General features: G+C 37.6%; 1 protein-coding gene and 3 long non-coding RNA genes across 12 annotated transcripts; 1 reads left to right on the top strand and 3 right to left on the bottom strand.

The window, feature by feature from the left end:
• Positions 1 to 5,612: 5,612 nt before the first annotated feature.
• Positions 5,613 to 7,173, bottom strand: LOC124292894. Its single transcript, XR_006902844.1, has 2 exons — positions 7,136 to 7,173; positions 5,613 to 5,836 (listed from the first exon to the last, which is right to left on the bottom strand). It is a non-coding gene; the product is annotated as an uncharacterized LOC124292894 (long non-coding RNA).
• A 43-nt stretch (positions 7,174 to 7,216) lies between these two features.
• On the bottom strand, positions 7,217 to 9,475 carry LOC124292704. The gene is made up of 3 exons (XR_006902594.1): positions 9,273 to 9,475; positions 8,391 to 8,592; positions 7,217 to 7,262 (listed from the first exon to the last, which is right to left on the bottom strand). It is a non-coding gene; the product is annotated as an uncharacterized LOC124292704 (long non-coding RNA).
• Positions 9,476 to 9,705: 230 nt separating this feature from the next.
• On the top strand, positions 9,706 to 21,352 carry LOC107224533. Of its 8 annotated transcripts, XM_046730152.1 has the most exons (22): positions 10,145 to 10,269; positions 10,356 to 10,461; positions 10,581 to 10,621; positions 11,349 to 11,737; positions 11,851 to 11,963; positions 12,047 to 12,222; positions 13,853 to 14,929; positions 15,085 to 15,272; positions 15,410 to 15,452; positions 15,645 to 15,818; positions 16,020 to 16,146; positions 16,313 to 16,522; positions 16,695 to 16,865; positions 16,950 to 17,126; positions 17,196 to 17,347; positions 17,434 to 17,516; positions 17,708 to 18,040; positions 18,124 to 18,391; positions 18,533 to 18,618; positions 18,789 to 19,008; positions 19,169 to 19,602; positions 19,719 to 21,352. In XM_046730152.1, the coding sequence occupies exons 4-22, from the start codon at positions 11,493 to 11,495 to the stop codon at positions 19,840 to 19,842; spliced, it is 4,401 nt and encodes a 1,466-aa protein (XP_046586108.1). In that variant the 5' UTR covers positions 10,145 to 10,269; positions 10,356 to 10,461; positions 10,581 to 10,621; positions 11,349 to 11,492; the 3' UTR covers positions 19,843 to 21,352. The 8 variants fall into 8 exon arrangements, with proteins under 8 accessions (XP_046586106.1, XP_046586132.1, XP_046586128.1 ...); XM_046730181.1 differs by lacking the exons at positions 10,145 to 10,269; positions 10,356 to 10,461; positions 10,581 to 10,621 and adding an exon at positions 9,724 to 9,951 and having other exon boundaries at positions 13,853 to 14,086; positions 14,369 to 14,929; XM_046730159.1 differs by lacking the exon at positions 10,581 to 10,621.
• Positions 11,649 to 24,140, bottom strand: LOC124292706. 2 transcript variants are annotated; one of them, XR_006902599.1, is made up of 4 exons: positions 24,034 to 24,140; positions 23,792 to 23,886; positions 12,617 to 12,723; positions 11,649 to 11,715 (listed from the first exon to the last, which is right to left on the bottom strand). It is a non-coding gene; the product is annotated as an uncharacterized LOC124292706 (long non-coding RNA). The 2 variants fall into 2 exon arrangements; XR_006902600.1 differs by having other exon boundaries at positions 23,792 to 24,140.
• Between the last annotated feature and the right edge of the window lie 59 nt (positions 24,141 to 24,199).

The following is a 24,199-nucleotide window of genomic DNA, read 5'->3' as shown; positions in this document are numbered from 1 at the left end:
AATACAAAGGGGTTAGCCTTACTTTTTTTTTGGGCAAAAAACTTTTGGTCTCAGATTCGATTTAAATGACCCTTATCTGACCAATTGGACCCTCAGGAACTCAGAAATCGCAGCGAAAACAGCGTAGGACCAACAGGAGAGAAACGGCGAGCGAAAAAGCACCTGCTGAAAAATGTCGAAAACCCAGGTTTTCGTTTTTTGGCTGTAACTTTTGATGCGTTGATCGCAGCGTATTGAAATTGCGCCCAATCGATTTCTCTCGCAAAATTACGTCGATATAGTGCGCCAAAGAATTGATTCCAGCACTTTTGAAAATCGCGAAAATTTCCGCCAAAAATACAAAGGGGTTAGCCTTACTTTTTTTTTGGGCAAAAAACTTTTGGTCTCAGATTCGATTTAAATGACCCTTATCTGACCAATTGGACCCTCAGGAACTCAGAAATCGCAGCGAAAACAGCGTAGGACCAACAGGAGAGAAACGGCGAGCGAAAAAGCACCTGCTGAAAAATGTCGAAAACCCAGGTTTTCGTTTTTTGGCTGTAACTTTTGATGCGTTGATCGCAGCGTATTGAAATTGCGCCCAATCGATTTCTCTCGCAAAATTACGTCAGAATAGTGCATCAAAGAATTTATTCCAGCACTTTTCGAAATCGCAAAAATTTTCGCCAAAAACACAAAGGGGTTAGCCTTACTTTTTTTTTGGGCAAAAAACTTTTGCTCTCAGATTCGATTTAAATGACCCTTATCTGACCAATTGGACCCTCAGGAACTCAGAAATCGCAGCGAAAACAGCGTAGGACCAACAGGAGAGAAACGGCGAGCGAAAAAGCACCTGCTGAAAAATGTCGAAAACCCAGGTTTTAGTTTTTCGGCTGTAACTTTTGATGCGTTGATCGCAGCGTATTGAAATTGCGCCCAATCGATTTCTCTCGCAAAATTACGTCGATATAGTGCGCCAAAGAATTGATTCCAGCACTTTTGAAAATCGCGAAAATTTTCGCCAAAAATACAAAGGGGTTAGCCTTACTTCTTTTTTGGGCAAAAAACTTTTGGTCTCAGATTCGATTTAAATGACCCTTATCTGACCAATTGGACCCTCAGGAACTCAGAAATCGCAGCGAAAACAGCGTAGGACCAACAGGAGAGAAACGGCGAGCGAAAAAGCACCTGCTGAAAAATGTCGAAAACCCAGGTTTTCGTTTTTTGGCTGTAACTTTTGATGCGTTGATCGCAGCGTATTGAAATTGCGCCCAATCGATTTCTCCCGCAAAATTACGTCGATATAGTGCGCCAAAGAATTGATTCCAGCACTTTTGAAAATCGCGAAAATTTTCGCCAAAAATACAAAGGGGTTAGCCTTACTTTTTTTTTGGGCAAAAAACTTTTGGTCTCAGATTCGATTTAAATGACCCTTATCTGACCAATTGGACCCTCAGGAACTCAGAAATCGCAGCGAAAACAGCGTAGGACCAACAGGAGAGAAACGGCGAGCGAAAAAGCACCTGCTGAAAAATGTCGAAAACCCAGGTTTTCGTTTTTTGGCTGTAACTTTTGATGCGTTGATCGCAGCGTATTGAAATTGCGCCCAATCGATTTCTCCCGCAAAATTACGTCGATATAGTGCGCCAAAGAATTGATTCCAGCACTTTTGAAAATCGCGAAAATTTTCGCCAAAAATACAAAGGGGTTAGCCTTACTTTTTTTTTGGGCAAAAAACTTTTGGTCTCAGATTCGATTTAAATGACCCTTATCTGACCAATTGGACCCTCAGGAACTCAGAAATCGCAGCGAAAACAGCGTAGGACCAACAGGAGAGAAACGGCGAGCGAAAAAGCACCTGCTGAAAAATGTCGAAAACTCAGGTTCTCGTTTTTTGTCTGTAACTTTTGATGCGTTGATCGCAGCGTATTGAAATTGCGCCCAATCGATTTCTCTCGCAAAATTACGTCGATATAGTGCGCCAAAGAATTGATTCAAGCACTTTTGAAAATCGCGAAAATTTTCGCCAAAAATACAAAGGGGTTAGCCTTACTTTTTTGCTGGGCACAAAACTTTTGGTCTCAGATTCGATTTAAATGACCCTTATCTGACCAATTGGACCCTCAGGAACTCAGAAATCGCAGCGAAAACAGCGTAGGACCAACAGGAGAGAAACGGCGAGCGAAAAAGCACCTGCTGAAAAATGTCGAAAACCCAGGTTTTCGTTTTTTGGCTGTAACTTTTGATGCGTTGATCGCAGCGTATTGAAATTGCGCCCAATCGATTTCTCTCGCAAAATTACGTCGATATAGTGCGCCAAAGAATTGATTCCAGCACTTTTGAAAATCGCGAAAATTTTCGCTAAAAATACAAAGGGGTTAGCCTTACTTTTTTTTTGGGCAAAAAACTTTTGGTCTCAGATTCGATTTAAATGACCCTTATCTGACCAATTGGACCCTCAGGAACTCAGAAATCGCAGCGAAAACAGCGTAGGACCAACAGGAGAGAAACGGCGAGCGAAAAAGCACCTGCTGAAAAATGTCGAAAACCCAGGTTTTCGTTTTTTGGCTGTAACTTTTGATGCGTTGATCGCAGCGTATTGAAATTGCGCCCAATCGATTTCTCTCGCAAAATTACGTCGATATAGTGCGCCAAAGAATTGATTCCAGCACTTTTGAAAATCGCGAAAATTTTCGCTAAAAATACAAAGGGGTTAGCCTTACTTTTTTTTTGGGCAAAAAACTTTTGGTCTCAGATTCGATTTAAATGACCCTTATCTGACCAATTGGACCCTCAGGAACTCAGAAATCGCAGCGAAAACAGCGTAGGACCAACAGGAGAGAAACGGCGAGCGAAAAAGCACCTGCTGAAAAATGTCGAAAACCCAGGTTTTCGTTTTTTGGCTGTAACTTTTGATGCGTTGATCGCAGCGTATTGAAATTGCGCCCAATCGATTTCTCTCGCAAAATTACGTCGATGTAGTGCGCCAAAGAATTGATTCCAGCACTTTTGAAAATCGCGAAAATTTTCGCCAAAAATACAAAGGGGTTAGCCTTACTTTTTTTTTGGGCAAAAAACTTTTGGTCTCAGATTCGATTTAAATGACCCTTATCTGACCAATTGGACCCTCAGGAACTCAGAAATCGCAGCGAAAACAGCGTAGGACCAACAGGAGAGAAACGGCGAGCGAAAAAGCACCTGCTGAAAAATGTCGAAAACCCAGGTTTTCGTTTTTTGGCTGTAACTTTTGATGCGTTGATCGCAGCGTATTGAAATTGCGCCCAATCGATTTCTCTCGCAAAATTACGTCGATATAGTGCGCCAAAGAATTGATTCCAGCACTTTTGAAAATCGCGAAAATTTTCGCTAAAAATACAAAGGGGTTAGCCTTACTTTTTTTTTGGGCAAAAAACTTTTGGTCTCAGATTCGATTTAAATGACCCTTATCTGACCAATTGGACCCTCAGGAACTCAGAAATCGCAGCGAAAACAGCGTAGGACCAACAGGAGAGAAACGGCGAGCGAAAAAGCACCTGCTGAAAAATGTCGAAAACTCAGGTTCTCGTTTTTTGTCTGTAACTTTTGATGCGTTGATCGCAGCGTATTGAAATTGCGCCCAATCGATTTCTCTCGCAAAATTACGTCGATATAGTGCGCCAAAGAATTGATTCCAGCACTTTTGAAAATCGCGAAAATTTTCGCCAAAAATACAAAGGGGTTAGCCTTACTTTTTTGCTGGGCACAAAACTTTTGGTCTCAGATTCGATTTAAATGACCCTTATCTGACCAATTGGACCCTCAGGAACTCAGAAATCGCAGCGAAAACAGCGTAGGACCAACAGGAGAGAAACGGCGAGCGAAAAAGCACCTGCTGAAAAATGTCGAAAACCCAGGTTTTCGTTTTTTGGCTGTAACTTTTGATGCGTTGATCGCAGCGTATTGAAATTGCGCCCAATCGATTTCTCCCGCAAAATTACGTCGATATAGTGCGCCAAAGAATTGATTCCAGCACTTTTGAAAATCGCGAAAATTTTCGCCAAAAATACAAAGGGGTTAGCCTTACTTTTTTTTTGGGCAAAAAACTTTTGGTCTCAGATTCGATTTAAATGACCCTTATCTGACCAATTGGACCCTCAGGAACTCAGAAATCGCAGCGAAAACAGCGTAGGACCAACAGGAGAGAAACGGCGAGCGAAAAAGCACCTGCTGAAAAATGTCGAAAACCCAGGTTTTCGTTTTTTGGCTGTAACTTTTGATGCGTTGATCGCAGCGTATTGAAATTGCGCCCAATCGATTTCTCTTGCAAAATTACGTCGATATAGTGCGCCAAAGAATTGATTCCAGCACTTTTGAAAATCGCGAAAATTTTCGCTAAAAATACAAAGGGGTTAGCCTTACTTTTTTTTTGGGCAAAAAACTTTTGGTCTCAGATTCGATTTAAATGACCCTTATCTGACCAATTGGACCCTCAGGAACTCAGAAATCGCAGCGAAAACAGCGTAGGACCAACAGGAGAGAAACGGCGAGCGAAAAAGCACCTGCTGAAAAATGTCGAAAACTCAGGTTCTCGTTTTTTGTCTGTAACTTTTGATGCGTTGATCGCAGCGTATTGAAATTGCGCCCAATCGATTTCTCTCGCAAAATTACGTCGATATAGTGCGCCAAAGAATTGATTCCAGCACTTTTGAAAATCGCGAAAATTTTCGCCAAAAATACAAAGGGGTTAGCCTTACTTTTTTGCTGGGCACAAAACTTTTGGTCTCAGATTCGATTTAAATGACCCTTATCTGACCAATTGGACCCTCAGGAACTCAGAAATCGCAGCGAAAACAGCGTAGGACCAACAGGAGAGAAACGGCGAGCGAAAAAGCACCTGCTGAAAAATGTCGAAAACCCAGGTTTTCGTTTTTTGGCTGTAACTTTTGATGCGTTGATCGCAGCGTATTGAAATTGCGCCCAATCGATTTCTCTCGCAAAATTACGTCGATATAGTGCGCCAAAGAATTGATTCCAGCACTTTTGAAAATCGCGAAAATTTTCGCCAAAAATACAAAGGGGCTAGCCTTACTTTTTTCCCCATTTTCGGAGCTGAAAATTTTCCGCTACAGACTCGATTTCAATGATCCTTTTTTGACCAATCGGACCCCCAAGAACTCAGGAATCGCTGCGAAAAAAGCCTGGGACCAACAGCAGAGAAATGACGAATATTATCTCTTTTTTTTCCGCTGTAACTCTTGATGCGTTGATCGCAGCGTATTCAGGCTGTGCCCAATCGGTCTTTTTCACGTGGACATTAACGATTCTAAAAAAGGCGTGTAAATCGCTGTGGGACTAACAGCTGGCAAAGTCTGAATAAAATGCATCAGAATTCAAATGTTCACAACTTTATTAGAGGGTATATAAAATATTCGCAATAAAATATCATACATAATACATCGTATTCTGCAGAGATGCTTTGCGCTTTTACGCAAGTCGCAACTTAAACTATCCTCACTATCCACGATAATGATTGTCTGATATAAAGTTTGTCATACTTTGCTTAAGGTAATATATATTGGACTTCTTTATTCTGTTATAATAATCAGAATTATCATGCAATGTTTAAGCATATCTTTGCGACTGTTTTTGTTTCACACTTTCGTACAGAAACGAATTGTATAACCCTTTTTAGACTAATTGGACCCTTTGTAACGTAGAAAAGACATCAAAAAGAGTATAAGACTAACAGCAGAGGGGTGACGAAAGAAATCTTTTGATTTTTGGGTGTATCTCTTGAGGCGTTCCTTTCGTAATATGTTTCCTCTTGAAATAGATTTTCGAACTGGGGCTTGCTTCCTGCTTCGTAAATATGATCTACCTGACTCAAAACATTAACATGATGTTTATATTTACTGTACAGTCATGTAAATAGAAACTGAGTTGGTCGTAATATTACTAATTTCAGCTTGAATCGCAATTGTTTATTGAATTTGAATTTAAGCCTTCTCTTTCTACGAACAATCAAAAAAAAACTATACAGGTAATATATTCAAATTAAAATTTTTATTCAAAAAGTAGAATTCTAGTTTGCTGTTTCAAGTCAATTTCGGGCAACCGAAATGATTTGGAAAAATTCCAACATTACTTATTTTGCAAAGTTCAATTCAGGGCAAATTCATAAACTACCTCGTTTTTGTATAAATACAGGCCCGGTTTGGACTCGTGGGGCAATAGCGAAACAACTAAATTTCTTCCGGACTTGAGAAATCATTATTATAATAAACGAATAATCTTCTTTTGAACTTTATAATTTATTTATGCAATTCAGCTTCATCCCAGATTACAATAATTTACATAGGTGTGTGAAAATAATTACTTAGTTTTTCACAACCACAGCAAGCTTGTGGCCATAACATTTGAAATTCGTTTGTACTAATTCAATAGTTATAGATGCGCTAGTAAAATTTATTATATTATTATGTAATTAATTAACTGTATTAATGCTTACACAATATTTTTGATATGTTTTTATGCTGAAAATATTTATTACTATTCAAGGTTTAACCCGAGGTGGATAGCGGTGATTGTTGGAGGTGGTTGGCTGTGGGTGGAGGTGGTGGGAGGTGATAGAAGATGGTTGGAGAAGGAGGAGAAGGCGGGGGAGGAGGACAAGGATTTGTGCTCGGTGAGTCTAACATTTTTATAATATTTATTGGCAATTATAATTATATTTTACTTGAAATTTTTCAAATTTGTCATGTTTACAATAAATTATTTCAATTCATTTGTCGCGCAAGCACAAATTAAGTAACTTTAAATGCGCTAATAAAATTTATTATATTGTTATACAAGCGCTCCGTAGTTTCCATCACCGTCAACCACCTACGACCACCTCCCACCACCTCCAACAACCACCGCCAACCACCTCGGGTTATACCTTGAACAGTAATAAATATTTTCAGTACAAGAATCCATCAAAAATATTGTGTAAGCTTTAATACAACTAATTAATCAAATAATAATATAATAAATTTTATTAGCGCATTTATAGCTACTGAATTAGTGCTTGCGCGAAAAATGAATCGAAATAATTTATTGTAAACATGACAAGTTTTAAAAATTTCAAATAAAATATAATTATAATTGCCATTAAATATTATAAAAATGTTAAACTCACCGAGCACAAATCCTCGTCCTCCTCGTCCTCCTCCTCGTCCACCTTCGACCACCTCCAACAACCGCCAACCACCTCCAACAACCGCCAACCACCTCAAACGACCACCGCTATCCACCTCGGGTTATACCTTGAATAGTAATAAATATTTTCAGCATAAAAACAAATCAGAAATATTGTGTAAGCATTAATATAGTTAATTAATTACATAATAATATAATAAATTTTATTAGCGCATCTATAACTACTGAATTAGTGCTTGCGCGAAAAATGAATTGAAATAATTTATTTTCAACGTGACAAGTTTAAAAAAATTTAGATTAAATATAATTGTTGATCCTGGTCGTTCGATTTTTTTTCCGATTCAAAATGTTATCTGAAGCATGCATATTGGTTTGATAGTTCAAAACATGACGGTTTCAGTAATCAAATTTGTAAACTTGAAAATTAGTCCGGACGGTCAAAAGTCATCAGGTCATGGACCTGGACAGCCAGAATTACGGAAAATTAGTCCTGAAGGTCAAAAGTCACCAGGTCAAGGACCTGGAGCGCAGGAACCACGGAGCGCTTGTCCTGGAAGTCGAGTTTCGCCAGGTAGCGTACCTGGAGCGCAGGAACCATTGAGCGCTTATCCTGGAAGTCAAGTTTCACCAGGTAGCGGACCTGGAGCATAGAAACTACCGAGTGCTTGTCCTGGAAGTCGAGTTTCACCAGGTACTGGACCTGGAGCATAGAAACTACGGAGCGCTTGTCCTGGAACTCGAGTTTGACTAGGTGCGGACCTGGAGCACAGAAATTACGGAGCGCTTGTCCTGGAAGTCGAGTTTCACTAGGTAGCGAGCCCGGAGCGCAGGAACCACGGGGCGCTTGTCCTGGAAGTCGAGTTTCACCAGGTACCGAGCCTGAGCATAGAAATTATGGAGCGCTTGTTCTGGAACTCGAGTTCCACCAGGAAGCGGACCCGGAGCGCAAGATCCAGGAGGTACAGAACCCGGTACTCGAAATTTGCGGAGCGCGATTTTCATACGTCCGCTCTACTGCGCGGTTGTTTCCAGACTGAGGAATTCCGCTAGCTGATTTTCGATTACTATAGATCGATGACGTCAAGAGAAAAAAATTTTTGGGTCACTTCACTTTCTGAACATCCGAACATCCAAACTTTGGTTTCGAACTTCAATACTATGTATAATGTATGATGTATGATATGATATCTTGTATAATGATTTTAGTTCTAATATTTCAGATAAGAAATACAAACTTTATCTTTCCTGCCGATTCCAGACTCAAGCGGCTGGGCCCTTCGATGGGCAGCCGTTGATTAAAGATGCATTCTTCAGTTAACGGGTCAGCTAATAACGCTGCCGTTCTGCGACAGTTGGATGATACAAATTGTTGCTCGTACCTTTCAATTGTGTGTCAAAATAGACTTGAACTTTCGAGAAGTTTCGTTCTATCTCTACCTATCAAAGAAAAAAAAAAATCGCCCGCAATCACCTTTTTAGATCTTTAAATCAGGACACTGCGTTAAATACTGTCTCACATACGGAGTATTCATTTCATGTCGATAAAAATTAGCGCATCCTTGATGTATTAGAGTTACTCTGAATTTATTGCCGTACGAATACTTTTCGAAAAACAATTCTGCTTCACTACCCAACGTAGGTACTTCACTTGCGGTGGTCGGAGGTGGTTTGCGGTGTCCGGAAACGGTAGGATACGGCAGGGGATGGCAGGAGGTGACAAGAGGTGGTAGGGGGTGGTAGGAGATGGACGGAGATGGCAGGAGGTGTTGGAGGTGACAGGAGGTGTTTGGCGGCGGCTGGAGGGGGTAGGAAGTGTTTGGAGGTGGCCGAAAGTGATCGGCGGTGGTCGTGGAGGACAACGACGATGATGATGTCGTTTGGTGAGGCCGAGGAGAAGGAGGACGGGGTCGCGGTCGACGCGGCCGATGACGGAGGGTGGAGGTGGGAAGAGGTAGTTGACGGAGGTTGGCAGTGCTCGGTGGTTGTGGTAGTTGGCGACGGACGCGGTGGTCGTAGGAGGCGGTTGGCGGCGGACGCGGTTAGTCGTCCTTCCACGGGGATGATCGAGCTGATCGACATTTCTAAGTCGCAGTCGACAAATAGTCCTACGTACTCACTTTGTACTGACTCAACCTTAAGCTTTCATACCGACACTACTTTGGCTGCTACGAATGTCGGTGCGAGCCTGTTAGGTAGAGTCGATAGAGCAGAACCCTCCTACGCTCCCAGGCCCACCTGGGCCCACTTGCCCGACGAATACTGGTCACAAAAATTTACCCAGGGGTATCCATCTTCATATTCTTCAGTCAACGCTTAGTGCAACACAAGTAGCGGTGCGGCGCGTGAACATCGGTCGGTTATTGCGGAAATTCGTTGCATTTCGAACTTGCCCAATGTGGGCTGTGGCGCACTTGACTTGAGCGAATTGAATTCGTGGCAGAGGGTTATTGATATTCCTCAGTCGAGTACAAGTATAGAAAACATCGAAGGAAAGAATGCGGCCGTTGTCCAACGAATTGTGTACACACGGGTCGCCTGCATGAGATTCTATGATTTCGTCGGTTCGCGCGTCGAGCCTTCCCAAACGGAGAGCGGAAGTGGCAAGTACAATGGCGTAGCCGAATAGAGTTGGTAACCTGCTTTGCGATTCGTTTACGTATATGAAATACATAAAATGGCGAAGTGCAGTTGTTATTTACTTATGTGAAATATGAAAAAGTAAGCGCAAAAGTATTGCTGTCTCAATCACATTTTCACGCGTCGGAACAAGTTCGATTTTTCATCGTTGAAACAACTGTAAGTACAATTTGCCCTTTGGTCATGTATCCGACGAACCTTTTTACTGTCAACGGTATGACTGAAATTTTACAGTCAAATGATGCCGCATGCTCAATTTACGCACATTTATTTTACGCCGTCTCATTCGCGGTAACATTTAATGTGTACAAATAAAAGATATTAGAATTACGGAACGTAAACGTATTAGACAATAACGAGGTTATGGAACCGCTTGCTGCTCGTCGCTACTTGTGCTGCTGCTCGCCTGTTGGAACCACCGTGCGATTTTTCGTTGTGCTTATCTCACATTATTAGGACTATTCGATCTGGTAATGTGTTAGTACATCCTTGATTTTTTTCAACTATCTACGCGAATTCACTTAAACGTACTTCCAACGGATCTTGAATTTTGTAATTTTTAGGTTATGGCATATGTACATCTGCTTTTCGAATCGTTTTTCGCGTAACACGAGGTTTTTCATCATAAACCGTATCCAATTGCTAGACTAAACGTCACATGGTATCCAGGTAAAGTTTAATAATCGATTCATAGAATTTCGTGATCACGTTATTTGTTCACAAATCTTGGCAACCACGGTTGGTTACATATGATAAATGAATTATGAATTAAAAAACTTCGTGCACAGGTAGACGACAATTTGCAGGTATAATGAATGCTATAACGTAGGTAAATAAAAACTTATTACTTTGATATATCATAAGTCATTTTTTGTGTACTGACTGCTTGATTTAACGCGCACGAATATATGCGATAGTTAAGCACTTGACAGGTAAAAAATACCCTCGCATTTCTCTGTTAAATATACTTTGCTGAGTATATAGTATCTTAAGTAAGTTAGTATTTGTTAGATGTTATGAAACCATAACAAACTCAGATTTATATAATTAAGGCTTTAGTTCATCTTACACAAAGCCGCTAACCTCCATTGTTTGATCACATAGAATTCCAAATTTTAGGTCATGTTATCGATAATGAGTTTATTGTCACACAATGTTAGTTCCTTTTGCTAGAAATCAGACAGTCTGAAATCAAGCGTCACAGTTGCATCACCTTAACAAAACAGCCAAATATTGCCTTAAGAAACCTAGGTCAAGATTAATTTAATTCGTATAACAGTCTGTTTGTCAAATGGACTGTTCTGTGAAATTTTGATGGCCAAGAAACCTAAGTTGAGTGAATTCTAAGTACGTAATTGTTTCTTGACTTTGGGTAATGAATACTCATTATCAAATAATGTTTGCAAACGGAGATGTCATTTCTATTGAGTAAAGACCGCAATTTGTATCGAAACTAAGTGATTACAGTGTTGTGAAAAATTATTCATATTGTTAAGACCCTTCCCTGTTTTTCTTTCATCAGTTTTCATGCGTTTTCTTTCACTTTTTATCAACAGATTATATTATGATGACATCAGTGAACTACGACATGTCACTAATCTTATGGAATGTAGGAGGGAACTAATTATTACAACATTGAAACTGGTAGATCAATAGAAAGGAAACACTCCTGCACACAAATCGCTTAGCTTTGAAATAATATGGCACAATATTATAACATTGTGACCAATCCTAGTGGTACAGTAACCCTTGAAGAGATTCAACGAGTGTGCTCAGTGGAAGGACAGAACGTCCAGTTTGTTGTTGAGGATTTCAACAACGGATTAAATGGTTCCCCGCAACTGCTCACATACACTACTGCAGCTCCAACCAGTGAACAGGCAGTTTTTGGTCCACAGGCGATTAATATCAGCGGGCAACTCCCTACAAATCATATCGATCACCGGTAAATAAAAAATAGAAATTATTCCTGTGCATCACCAACAGCATTAGTCACACAAAGTTAACAGATAAGATGACGTAATTTTTAAAGGATTTGTTACAATTTTATCATTGCAGGCAAAACGTTTATATAATTGAAACAAACGAAGTATCACAGTCGCACAACGTTATAAAAAACACTGTCAGTGCTCAGTTAATAGGGGAGAATGTTGTTAATGTGGAAAACAGAGGTAAATGATAAAATTTAATATGAGACAAAAACGTAATGGTATTGATCATGCTGTGGCACTATAAAGCTTACATTTGTTATTAGGTTCTCCAAAGATACCATTGAATAATACATTGCAAGGGCAGAGTATGCAATGGGTGCAAATGCAAGAAAATAATATTAATTTTGACACAGTGTTGAAACAGAACACATCGACTCCCGTCAAGACTCAAGTCTGCGGGCTTGTTAGGAATCAAACACCAACCAACACTCAGCCTCACGTAAGCTATTTTTTATTGGAATCATTTTTGTCGTTCTTGAAATTATTAGAACCAAATCTGAGCATGGCTTTACTTCTTTTTTTTTACATTCCATTTTCCAATTACATAGAGAATTTCAATATTACTTACTTATCATACATTATACTCTCATGGATAAACCATGCACTTGTTATTATTTTGTAGATTGAATAATTATCGTTACTCTTGTATCATTCTTAACTATTCTTCATACGTATTCTTTCTGGCATGTGAAATTGTGGTCTCTAGCAGATCGTGGTTCCAAGGGGATTCGTACGCACAGGGAAAATCGGGAAAACTCAGGGAATTTCTTATAGCACGGAAAAGTTAGGGAATACGAAAATAAGACTGTAATGTCAGAAAGTGAGATATTTACCTGGTAATATTGAAGGTATTAGTATTACTGTGTAAAAAAATTGTCATTCATCAGTGGCACATTTCTTGAAAGGCTGCTGGTAAAATCCTATTTTCAATCTGGAATACCTGGAAAAGTTAGAGAATTTCAGATTCTACAAAGCGTACGAACCCTGTCGAATCAATCAATATTTAGATAGACTGTAATTGCATTGAGTGCAACATGACAGAACTAAATTACTTTAAGTATCAAATGAGAAGAGATTAGGGACATCAATTGAAAATATCAATTTGACTAAGCAGATGTCAGTGTTATTGTTCTTGTATCATAATTTCATAACATATTTCGTAGTTCTTGAACTTGACTGTAGAAATGATTTGAAAAGATATACTTGAAAGCTAGTAATTATGTTCAAAATTAATTTACTGAATTTAGAAATAGACCTTATAATTCAATTTAAAAGTAGGACATGAATGTGATAAATCAGGTTTCCTTAAACTTGAAAGATTCGAGTATTGTCTGAAAAAAGTAGATAACATTATCGGTTATCATTGTTATGTAAAAGGAGTATGATGAAGCGCAAAGATAGTTTTTATTACTTGCAATTTCATGAAACTGCTGTAGTGAATGTGATTGGAAAGACATAGGTGATCTGGTTATCGTACTTGTTGGCTAACGGAAACCTTTCTGTATGACGTAGAATAAGTGAGAAGTCATGAAAATAAGGCTTGTTCTTCTCTCAGTCTATTTTATATACGTTCAGCTATCTAGGGCCTGACTTTTTTTTATAGTTCCTCACCAAATCACTGCATTGAAGTGCTCTGCTGAAGCTTTGAATGTGCAGTAATTTCTGATTGGGGCAGATAACATGCCCAGTTGCAAAGTTATCTGCTGCAATTGGATGGAAATAGCTTTTCCCATAAACTTATTTCTGTAGAAAACCTACAAAATGCTTCCGAATAATTCGATATTGTTTACTGGATCAGCATTGCGGGTGATTATTTATATTTTTGGTAGAACTTGTATTTGATTTTGGTTTGGGAAAGTGTCCTGTGCTATGAAAAGATTTATAACGTAGTGTTACTTAAAACCTCAGTCTTTTTTCAATTTCAGATCGCACGTGTGCATTTGCTTTCTACGTCATATTAGTAGCGGTAGAGTAGATTATCAACTCATTGAATTTTCAAAATAATATTGACAGTAATGGTAATTCCTTACACAAAACAGTTTCAAAACGTGATCATCTTTTGATGCTAGGTATCGTTGAATCTGCCAACGCAACGCATTCAATCCGAACAACCTGGATTAATTCCAGTGACTAAGAAATCACCTTCCCGTTTGTATCAGAATAAGAATAAACAATTGGTGGCTAATGCAACAGCTGCAGCAGCAGCAGCATCAGCGGCGGCAGCGGCAACAACCTCAAATTGTCCACAACACACTGGGAATATAGCTAATCCACAAGAAGATCGACTACTTAACACAAATTTGGTAAATAATAGGAATATTAATACTACATTTCGTCCAAAAATGTTTGTGGCGAACAGATCAGATGCAACGAAAACTCCAGGTAGACAAGTTCGGAATGTAATTCGCCAAGACACACCACTGCCAAGAAATTCTGTACCTTTGCAAATGCCCAAAAATCAAAATTCCCGAAAACTAGCCGAAGAGGCATATCTGACTGAGAGAGAGAAAGTTGCAAAGTTCAAAGAGCTTCAGAAATCGCCAATGGCAGTGTTACCACAGTTTCAAAGACAAATACTTCAACAGAATCTTCCACAAAGACAGCAACAAATGGGAGCAAATGTGACACACCACCAACGGCAACAAATGTCAGCCACAAATCAGCAACGAAGACAACAAATATCAAATAATCCTGCACCAAACCTCCAAAGCCCGCCAAACGCTGGACAACAGAGGCAGCAACAAATGACCTTGACACCGCTGCAGCAGGCCCAACTTCAGAGGCAACCAATGATGATGACACCTCATCAGAAGCAACAACACCAACTTCAACCATCTCCAGTTCAGCAGCAAATGGAAGTTGATTCACAAGAATTTAATAGCCAGGAACCTGCAAAAACGAGCCAGCAGCAGCAGCAGCAGAGCTGTGGATCACAAACAGAGAGTGATTCTGCTTCTAGTCCCAGCCTTACATTCGTACAGAAGCCCATTGATAATCCTCAGACTTGCATTGTTCAACGCCAGATTAATGGGAACACAGCAAAGATGTTGGTTGTTTTACCAAATGGAGAGCAAAGATTAATTACTTTTGACATACCTAATGAAGAATGTACCGTACATGATCTATTGGAGCAGGTAACTTATACTGTGTGTAATTTTCAACATTTCTAAAACCTTGATAACATAGGTTATAGACTAAATTTTTTTTTAAACAAATCAGTAGCAACTGAACACAATTTTTATCATAATAAATTTTACGAGATTTGTAAAATTCAGAATTATAAGTACATACTTTTTTTCAGGCAAACATCCCGTTTGGTCCGGACACTAATGTCTCTCTGGTGACGGACCAAACGTTTCAAATAAATTTTGTGGTCGAGGCTGGCCCAGGCACATTTTTAGGTTCTGGTGAAGGTAGTGAACAAAGTGACAGTAATCTATCTCTGGATAAGCTGGGCACAAGCCCTGGTGGTTCTTCACCTGTGTTCAGGTGAGCGAATAAACCAATCACTGGTTTATAAGGTTTTAAAAATATCATTTTCAATCCATTGTTAAATAAAATTAATTTCTTTTCGTTAATTTTACTTTATTATCGCTTGTTTAAAAAAAATTATTAACATTTTTTAGCCCTTCTGAGGAGAACAGCAACTCCTCACTTACACAACATGAGGTGAGTTTAAATTTATCAAACATGTTTTATGTAATTTTCAAATGTGTGCAATGTAAAATGATAGATTTGCACATTTGCACAGTGATGATATATTTACAACCATGCTGAAAAATTGTATGGAAGTTGTTTTAGTACAAGATGTTATGTATTATTCTCCAAGTGACATAAATAAAGTAATTTTATAATTAATAGGAACCCAAATATGTGGATGGCAAGCTAGCAGTGTGTCAACACTGTGGCATCAGTTCAATTGATTTCAATCGATGCCAGCGTTGTAAAACAAAACTGCCCGACGATGTTAAAAATATTCCCATGACAATAGCTTTGGAAGTTAAAAAGGAAAATATGCTAGCGATTGATGTAAGGGTAATGAACATTACGGTTTTTTTTTTTCAGCTACTCACGTGGAACTCTAAAGTAAATTATTAACATAATACACTTCTTGAAATAATATTATTCATGACGTAAACAAACGATTTTTATTGCTATGTGCAAAAATGTCCATTGAGAAACTACCACATATGGATATAGTCTTCTGTAAATCAATAAATCTTTCAATGATTTTAGACGTTTTACAAAAAAAGTAATGAACAAAATCGGCCGCTAAAAATTGATCGAGATGGATCAGTACCATCTAAACGAGGTAGAGGACGAGGTCGACCTGCACCTAAAGCAAGGCTTATCAAAGAACCAGGTGAATTAAGAAATTCAATATGCCAAAGTACATAGGTGTATCATAATTGAAAATTTTTATTTAATCTACTTCAAGTCAAAAATTATCTTTGTATTGTACAATTCTATGCTGATCCGAGTTAGTCAGTTGAGAATGGAGTTATCTAGAGTGAAAATGTTTTTTCCAGAGTGTCTCACCATATCATCGGATGAAGATGACCAAGGAGAAGGAAAAATAAAGAAATCTTTAGGAAGTAGTCATCCTATGTCAGCCATTCCTGGTCACACACGCAATCAGATCGAGATAGAAATGATTTCTGAAAAGGAACCAGTCATTACTAACAACTCCGTTTCTAGTATGATCGGATATGATATTGGCCAGGAGGAAGGCATTAAAGGTATGCAACAATACAATATTTGTCCTCAACTTTCATAATGCCGAGAATTTTCTGATTTACTGAGAACTTATGATATTTTCATTGTGAATTTATTCGCAAAAAAACGACTCAATTTAAGAAAGCCCTTCAATATTTTTATATCGTAAGGACTACGCAATATATAATATCGTAGGTGGAGGCAGAGAGTATGATGCCCACAACATGGCCGATGGTTCGATTCAAGCACCGCAAACCTCTCTTATATGCCGGACAGTAAGGATAGGATCGTACAAATATATTCCTCAAGAAAGAGTAATCATTTCACAAAGTGGTGTCAGATTGGGAGTACCACTTCTAGAAGACAGTAAGTTTGCCTCATACCGAACTTTGATATACAATTATCGCGATGCATTGTGTACTAAACCAGCAACTGTTTTGTATTCTACAGACACGAATTTTGTCCCCCTGGAAGTAAAATTGAAAGATATTGTTAAGGTGCTTATCCATTTCGGCAAGGCAATGCCTGTACTGTTTTTCTACACAACAACAAGTGCAGGAGGCATGATCCGAGAACTGTTAGGAATGCAAGATCCAAAAGGACCTTATTATGACCCAGCAGGCAAAGGTAACCTGATTTGCTCATTTGACTGTATTTTATCATTCACTATTTTACCATGTATCTTCTCGTTACCAGATCACACACTTAAACGGATAACGCTCTTACCGGAAAAAATATCTGACGAGGCCAAAATAATTTTGAAAACATTATTTCCATCCAATCAATTACTTGAAGAATTGAGTAGTAAGGAAGCCAACGATATTCTTGTAAAAGCTTCACCTAAGGATGTAAGTAAGCTAGCCATTGTTTTCCATTTCCTTATTTGATGTATGAAGTTGTTTCTGAATTGATATTATCGACAAATCTCTTACAGAGCTGGCAAGTTCAAAGTATGATGAAAAAGTCAGGACAAACTACATCCGCGGCTCAAAATACTACAAACGGTGGAATTCAAACGTAAGCGTGGTTCATGAGAATCATTATTTCGTCTCAGGGGTGAAATTAAGTTTTGACGTAAACCTAAACCAAATACTAGAAATCTAGAGTTGTCTACCCAAATTTCCTCGTCACGTTGAACTAAATATATAGCAAACAGTATATCAGTCTAATCCATCCACATGTTTGATGAAAAATAAATATTTTTTCAGAATAATGGTGTATCCTCCACCACCAGCTAAAGGTGGGATCGCAATAAACACTGAAGATTACGCTTGTCTAGGTGAAGATCAGTTTCTCAACGATGTCATTATTGATTTTTACTTGCGATATTTGACTCTTGAAGTTTTGTCGGAGGAGGATCAGAACAGAACACATGTATTTAGTTCGTATTTTTATAAAAGACTGACAAGTCCACACGCACCTGCCGCAGACACTGGTGTTCCACTTTCACCAGCTGCCAAACGTCATGCCAGAGTTCAGAAGTGGACTAAAAATGTGAATATATTTGAAAAGGATTTCATCGTTATTCCTATTAATGAACAGTAAGTACACGTCAATACAATTTTCGTTAATCGCGTTGTAAAACAAAAGGAATATCTGATACTGAAAGAGACTGTTTTTTCAGTGCACACTGGTTCTTAGCCATAATTTGTTTCCCTGGTTTTGTGGGCAAAGTGCCAATAATTTCGTCAGTATCAAAAGAGTGTGAAAATAAAAAAAAAACCCAAAAGAGTAAAAAGGCGAAAGAGTTGAAGCTACAAGCTGTTACTATTGGTAATACAACAATTACGCCTGTTACTGCAACTATCACTTTGGACCCTGGTGATGAAGGCTCAGAGAGAGATGAAGCTGAAGGTGATGATGACGAAATGGAAATGGAGAGTGACGATGAAGTGAGTTATCGAAAATTCTCAGCCATGTTCAGTAAAAAATGTTTACATCATCCCTCTATAATTATTGTCAGTGAATGGAATCCAGCGAGAGTGGTTTGTGTCCATTGCATTCAGTTATAATATGTTATTTTTCAATTTTAGGACGAAACTGAGGACGGCGAAACAGAAACCAAACCCCCTCAGAAGCCGCGTGAGCCAACGCCTGTACAGAACGAAATTGTAAAACTGTGAGTTTCAAATTCGTTTTCATTATATTATTTATTATTACGTTGCACAATTTTGCTACCTCGGTGAAAACAGCGGTATACCAATTTCTGAATTAGATCGATGCGTATTTTCATTAGGATATATTTAATTTTGTTCACAATAAATATGATTTCTTTAAATTCTGTTCCAGTCCTTGTATACTGATCTTTGATTCTTTGGCTGGGGCTAGTCGATCCCGAGTCGTAGCGACATTACGTGACTATTTGAGCTGTGAATACCTCGCCAAAATGGGAACAGAACAAGTATTTTCAAAAGACACCATAAAAGGAGCCTCTCCCAAGGTTCCACAACAATCAAATTTTACTGATTGTGGTGTTTATGTACTGCAGTATGTCGAAAGTTTTTTTAGTGTAAGTCCTAACAGTTCAACGACAGTGAAAATACTACCAATTCCATCAAATTTATTCACCAAGTTATTCATTACAAATTACATGAGTATATCATATTCTCTGAAGTTATTTACCAGCGACAATATCCAGTCCGTATTTCAAAAATTATATTCATTTTCAGAATCCCATTAAAAATTATACTTTACCTATAAAAACATTGAAACAGTGGTTCGAGGAGATCATTGTGACTCGCAAGAGGGAAGAACTCTCAAAGCTACTAGTTAGATTAATGAATGCAACCAAAGGAGAGAGGAATATCATGCTACCGGTTCTAACATTCCCGACTGCAGAGGGAAGATTGCTTCCGAAATCCGAAAATAACCTTGACATTAAGACGTTAAAGTCCGAGGCGGATAGTAAAAAAAAGACAACTTCCGAGATAGAAAATCGAAATAATTCTTCAACGTCTATTGGACCAGAAGAGAACACGGAGAAAATGGGGGAGGCCCTAAATCGTAATACAAACCAAATCCTCGCTCATTCTCCCCCATCCAGTTTGAGTTCTAATGAGAACAGCCAAACAGATATGACCACTGATGGGAAGGCACCTACCAAGTTAGTTTCATGGAATGTTGAAATTGAAACATCCTTCTAGTGTTGCTTTTACTTTCCTGTTTGTGAATGATTTCCGCGATTATAATTAATAATAATTTCTTTATGATTTGATATAGATCGAGTGCCTTGACCTACATGAAGTTGAAACGGATCATAAAGTCGACACGAATTCCAGAGAGTCAGGATGACAAACAGACTACCAAGAAGCACAAAGGGGACTCATTCGAAACCTGTAAATAAAAGTTATTTTTCGTTTTATATCAGTAAAAATCTAACTTTAACCAATATTCATAGAAGGAAGAGAGAAGTCCGTTTACCTATGTAATAAAGTATGTAGTTAATACATCGTAAGGTCAAATAAATATACAAAATGCAAATCTAAATGCGTATTTAAACTGTTGTATATGGGGCACTGGATATTGGGTGATTCCGTAATGTATGGGCATCATACATATGTAGTTAAAAAAGGTAAATGTTATTCATTATGCTGACTAACAGTGACCAAGTGATTGATAACAGGAATTCTGTCCTCTAATTGTTATCAAATTTATATGAGTTACATTTTTAATTGTTTTTATGTACAACAAAAAACCTTTTTGTGATGAAAATCGTACCGTTGATTACTTGTAATTTCTTCTTTTACCCACGTGTTGGAAGTGGTATAATTTTGAGGTGACGCCCAATGTGTCACACTGTGAATATGATATTTGTAAAAAATGACGCGTAGATTAATATAGATGAGTCTGGTGCCATTCAGAGCCAGGAATAATGTGCGCATATTTTTGGCGATTGTCAAGCAATTCGACTAATCCATTTCGTTGTATACGGAAATTTTCCGATTTTCGAATTTCATTGACCGTCAGGCATGAATGTGGTGTTAGCAAATACATACATACCTATACAGATTATATGCATATTACATTTATAGAACGTATAAGCTGACACGTAGTTTACAGAACTAAAACTCATGGATATAATAAACTCTTTGGTATAACTGCATCAATTTCACAGGCAATAGATAATTTACATATCACCCTGCGGTGTAAGGAAGCATTCTATTTTGCACGGAAAAATAACTCAAAATGTAGATTTCTCCGAGTGGCTGTTCTATACCACTACCATATCTATAAACTGCAGGTGAAACTTTTACATTGTTAGGAAAACCAATGATCATACTTTGTGTATTCGGATTTGAATACGTGATGTCAATATGGATAAATGATTATGTATAATGAAACTGAAATCTTTGAAATAATCAACTTTGTATCCAAACAATTTTCATCCTACACATATAGCCACTTCTCGTTAATTAAGCAAAGTAACATGCTATATCAATTGATGGCGGCTACATATTACATATTACATTGTAAGATTCGTCTTAAATTTCAAGATTTAATATACCATAATTATAAATTGTCATAGAGGTTCGCCGTTCCTAAACTAAGCCATCAGTCTTTGAATATTTGCAAAGTTTTAGTTTATTTTAAATAACTAAATTTAATGTTAAAGTTTATAACGCTGCTAAAGGATATTAGTATAATCATTATTACAGTATCACTTATGTATGTCGAACTGCCATTACATGCTTGGCATTTTCGATACTACATAGTTTTCTTAGGTATTTATTCCATTTACTTATATGTCATACTGTCATTAGAATATTGATTTACCATTTTGTTTTATATTTTTATGTTTTCGTTTCTTCCTCTATTCTTAGCGTTGCAAATTCAAATAAAATTTTTTGCTTTAATTATAATTTCGTTTGTATATAAATGTCATTTCACGCCTCTTGATTATTCCTACTTGAATAATTTCATTGTACATTGCACAATTGGTCTTGATTTTTCATTTACTCCTTTCAAATATTCAAGTCTAGATTTTTAGTGATATATCTTCTCACTGCATTGATGCAGTTCTACAATGCATATTGATTGGCTTCCGTTGGCGAAATAGCAAAAACAATACTGCCAAGAAGAATATCGAAATTATTGTATTTATATTGATACGTACAAAAACTGACTGTAAATTTCCCCTCTGTGCAGTTTAAAAAGTTGCACAAACGCAATTGCGTTGATTTATTGATGAATGATATTGAAATTAATTTATGTAGACAAATGCAATATGCATTTATTATAAAATTGAATCATTACGTATACAAATTACTTCGCGTTTATGCATTCATATGCGGACTAAAACATTTGATACTAATCGATTGTAAATTCTTTTAATCCTGCGTTTGGTGGTAAATGCTTACTACGTCGAATGCCTCTCAACTATAAATTATCGAGGAGAATATCACTATTTTGACTACTATCGAAGTCTACGCATAACTGATGTAAAAATGTTGCGGATAAGCGTGATTCCGCATGCAACGTTGAATAAAACTAAAATGCAGTTTTCTTTCACGCAAAAATAACGTCAGAAAATTTATGCCTGCAATCAGTGATGATTCAGATGAGACAATAATTTTTCGGTCGCTCGTCGACGAGTAGAACGGAAAGTTTGGCATGATTAGCTACTATTTGTTCCACAGTGCTAATTAATTGATGGTAGAAATGATTCAAGAAAATAGCAGTTATTTGTAATAACTACGATTTTAATATCACTAAACACGATGTTGGCTATAAGGAACGCATTACAGGCGTGTAACAATCTAATACTGACCCTCTGAGAGAACACATCGGTAAAACTGTATAATTTTTCGATTTCCTTGAGAGTTAAACTCGTAATAAAGCTATATACTCGTAAAATGAGTTGATTTTACCGCGTTTCAATCAATTATGTTTCATATGTGTCCAAATATTATTTGAGGTAACGTCAAACTGTGGTGTCCCCTTAACATTATAATGTTGAGATTGAATCTAGTCATCATGATCACAAAAGCAGAAAATGCATTTTTGTTTTCCAAAGGCCAAAGAAGTAACGTTTTGCTAAAGACATGCGTTTACCTTTTCCCGTGTTGATGTCACGTACCGAAAACGTAATAAGCCTCCTGTTGTAAATGTGAACTAAAGTACCTTCGTTGAACTGAAGTTGGTAACTTGCAAATACAAGTTCCAGAGTACATCGTGACGATTTCATATTGTCTAATTTTGTAGGCGGAGGCAGAGTCAAGAGTGCGATGCTTAAAACATGGCCAATGTCTAAATCCAATCACTGAAAACTTCTCTTATTTGTTGGACAGCAAGAATAAGGTCGTATATAAATGTATTCCTCAAGAAACAGTGATTGTTTCACAAAGTGGCATCAAATTGGTAGCTTCAATTCTGGGAGATACACAAACATCGCAATGGGATCACTAAATAACTAACTGTTTCGTATTCTACAGAAATGAATTTCATCCTCCTAGAAGTAAAATTCAAAAATATTGTCAAGGTGCTTATCCATCTCGACAAGGCAATGCCTGTACTGTTGTTCTGCATAACAACAAGTGCAAGATGCATGATTCGAGAACTGTTGAGAATGTGAGATCGAAACGGACCTTATTATGACCCAGGAGGCATAGGGAACTTGGTTTGTACATTTCATTGTATTTTATAGTTCACTACTTTGCTATCTATCTTCATGTTTACAGACCACACACTCAAAAGAATAATGCTTTTGCCGGAAAATATTTTTGAATAAGTCTAAATAATTTTGAAAATGCTATTTCCACCGAATCGGTTACTTGAGAAATTGAGTAGTAAGGAAGCAAACGATATGGTTGAAATGATAAACGGTATAAGTTAGCCATTGTCTTCTTTATCTTTATATGATATATGGAATTGCGTATTAATTGATATTATCGAAAAATCTTTTACAGAGCTGGCAAGTTCAAAGTATAATTGAAAAGGTCAGACAAACTTCATCACCAGCTCAAAATACTACGAACGATGGAATTCAAATGTAAGTGTGGTTTACAAAAATCGTCATTCCGTCTTACGGGTTATTTCGATTCAGTTTTCGCAGAAACCTTGAGCTGTACATCCGAATTTTCCTATTACGTTCATTCAAATAATGTGGCAAATGATGAAATTTTTAGTTGTAATGAGAGCAGCCAAATGGATAAGGCTTACAAGTAAGTTTCACGAAAAATTGAAATTCAAATATGCCAGTTTTCGCTTCGTTTTTCCTATTCGTGAAAGATCTTCATGATTATTAGTAATAATAATTTTTTTACTGACGAAATAAATCGAGTACCTTAACTTACGTGAACTTATAACGGCTCATTAAGCCGACACGAACTCCAGAAAGTCATGATGACAATCAGACTGCCAAGAAGCACACAGGGGACTCATTCGAAAACTGTAAATAAAAGTTATTTTTCGTTTTATATCAGTCAAAATCTAACTTTGATCAATATTTATAGAGAAAATGGTGAAGTCCGTTTACCTGTGTAACAAAGTACACATATGTAATTATTATGTCATAAGATAAAATGAAAATGCATACCTAATACATATCTAAATGCGTATTTCAATCAGCATGATGCACAGCAGTAATAAAGTGACATTGATAACAGGAATTGAATTCCGTCCTGTAATTATTATCAAATGAAAATTTCCTGTAAAATTTTTCTGACAATCTTCATTGTGTGAATTCAATTTGAATAAACAAT

Source organism: Neodiprion lecontei, chromosome 1, assembly GCF_021901455.1.
Source record: "Neodiprion lecontei isolate iyNeoLeco1 chromosome 1, iyNeoLeco1.1, whole genome shotgun sequence".
NCBI classification, from domain to species: domain Eukaryota; kingdom Metazoa; phylum Arthropoda; class Insecta; order Hymenoptera; family Diprionidae; genus Neodiprion; species Neodiprion lecontei.
This window is presented reverse-complemented; position numbering and strand designations above follow the sequence as displayed.